Source organism: Etheostoma spectabile, chromosome 21 (assembly GCF_008692095.1).
Source record: "Etheostoma spectabile isolate EspeVRDwgs_2016 chromosome 21, UIUC_Espe_1.0, whole genome shotgun sequence".
Lineage (NCBI taxonomy): Eukaryota > Metazoa > Chordata > Actinopteri > Perciformes > Percidae > Etheostoma > Etheostoma spectabile.
This window is the reverse complement of record NC_045753.1, coordinates 22,865,357-22,867,623: the sequence shown is the minus strand read 5'-3', so window position 1 is coordinate 22,867,623 and position 2,267 is coordinate 22,865,357. Positions and strand designations below refer to the sequence as shown.

General features: G+C 34.1%; 1 protein-coding gene across 1 annotated transcript in view; it reads left to right on the top strand.

Annotated features, from left to right (window-relative positions):
* Positions 1-2,038, top strand: part of LOC116671668 (aspartate and glycine-rich protein) — a 4,818-nt gene extending 2,780 nt beyond the window's left edge. The window contains exon 2 of the mRNA XM_032503063.1: positions 1,055-2,038. Coding sequence (XP_032358954.1) covers positions 1,055-1,719 — 665 coding nt within the window. The 3' untranslated portion in view covers positions 1,720-2,038. The remainder of the gene's footprint in view (positions 1-1,054) is intronic.
* The last annotated feature ends 229 nt before the right edge of the window (positions 2,039-2,267 follow it).

Here is a 2,267-nt window from a genome sequence, read left to right as displayed (position 1 = left end):
AACAGTAATTTTTTCAAGTTTGACGGATCAACAGTTTGGTTAGTTTTTAGAATGGTAAATAATGATTATTTTATATGAATGCAGCATGAATTAATTCTCAAGTCGTCACCTGTTAAAAATAACTGTGGAAAAACTGCAGAATATTTGGCATTTCTGGTTAAAAGGGTATAGCCTTTTGTCTGTTGGTGACTTAATGACACATGTATGTACAGTATGTATATATGTATGTGTGTATGGAAATAGATTTGTTTGCTTATTACAAGCGAGAAAATAAATGAAGAGAAAAAAAATGTTTTGAGAGAAGAAATTATCACACTGATAGCAAAAAAGCATTTTATGAGAGAAAAAAAAATGTTTGAGAGTAAAAAGTTTTCATACCAATAGCAAAAATTTAAATATAAATTGAAAATTTTTAAAATTATATCTGAGAAAAAAAATCTCTCTCAAAATACATTTTTAAACTCTCAAATATATATATATATATTTTTGCTATCAGTGTGAAAAAAAAATTCAAGATGGTGCTCACCAGATTGGCCAATAGGAACGTGGCCCTGCCCAGGACAATATTTTCACATTGAGAAAAAAAAATTCATTGAGAGCAAAGGTTTTGAGAGCGAGAAAAAAATGTCACACTTATACCAAAAAATATATATTTGAGAGTTTAAAAAAAAGTATTTGAAGAGAAATTTATTTTTCTCAGAAATAATTTTAAACTTTTCAAATTTATATTTAAACTTTTTTTAGTCTCAAATATTTGCTATTGATATGAAAACCTTTTCTCTCAAATATTTTTTCTCTCTCATTAAATGCTTTTTGCTATCAGTGTGACAACCTTTTCTCTCAAACATTTTTTCTCTTCATTTACTTTTTTGCATGTAATAAAGAAACAAATCTAGCTCCTAATGTATGCTGTTCTTGTTTTAACTTTAATTGTTGCTAATTTAATCCAAATAATTAATGTTATGAGAACTCCTTATTATTTGAAGTCACATTAAACATTTTAGTATATATGTTTGTAACAAGAGGTTTTACGTTTGATCTTTGTTTCCCTCAGGCCGTGTAGACAACTTCCCACGTCCTGCAGAACCGCGCCTCCCTGAAGAGGAAGGTAAGTATAGCATTGGTCACCGTTTTCCCCCTCTCAGAGAAGATGAACAGCAATTTGAGGACACCGATGACGACTCAGAGGATGAAGACGACTGGCTTGACCGGTCTGTAGATCCTGGGTCTGGGTCCATGTCTGAAGAGGACGAAAATGCAGAGGAAGAGGAGCAAGAGGATGTTGAAAATTATGGTGATGGTAATGGTGATGGTAATGGTTACAGTGATAGTGATGGTGATGGTGATGGTAATGGTAATAGTGATGGTGATGGCAATGGTGATGGTAATGGTTATAGTGATGGTTATAAGGATGGTTATTTTGATGGTTATAGGGATGGTTTTGGTTATGGTAATATGATAGGTAATGTTAATGATGGTGGTTTTAGTTATGGTTATAATCTTGGCTATAGTGTTGGTTATAGTTATGGTTATAGAGATGGTAATAGGAATATTAATAGTTATGGTAATAGGGATGGTAATGGTGATGGTGATGGTAATGGTAATAGGGATGGTAATGGTGATGGTGATGGTAATGGTGATGGTAATGGTGATGGTAATGGTGATGGTGATGGTAATGGTGATGGTAATGGTTATAGTGATGGTGATGGGGAATGGTAAGGTGAATGGTATGGGTGAGGTAATGGTGATGGTAATGTGTTATAGTGGATGGTTGATGGTAATGGTAATGGTGATTGGTAATGGTGATGGTATGGTGATGTTAATGGGTATAGTGGATGGTGATGGACGGGTGAATGGTAATGGTAATGGTAATGGTAATGGTTATGGTAATGGTTTATGATTGAAAATGGTGATGGTGATGGTAATGTGATTGATGATGGGATTGGGGGGGGGGTGGTGGGTAATGGTTATCTGATGGTTAATGAATGTATCTTGATGGTTATAGGGTGGTTTTGGTTATGGTAATATGATAGTAAGTTAATGAGGTGTTTTAGTTTGGTTATACCTTGGCTATAGTGTTGTTATAGTTATGGTTATAGAGATGGTAATAGGAATATTAATAGTTATGGTAATAGGGATGGTAATGTTGAGGTGATGGTAATGGTAATGTGATGGTGATTGATGGTGGGTAATGGTGAGGTAATGGTTATAGTGATGGTATGGTGATGGTGATGTTAACGGTTATGGTGAGGTAATGTGATGGTATG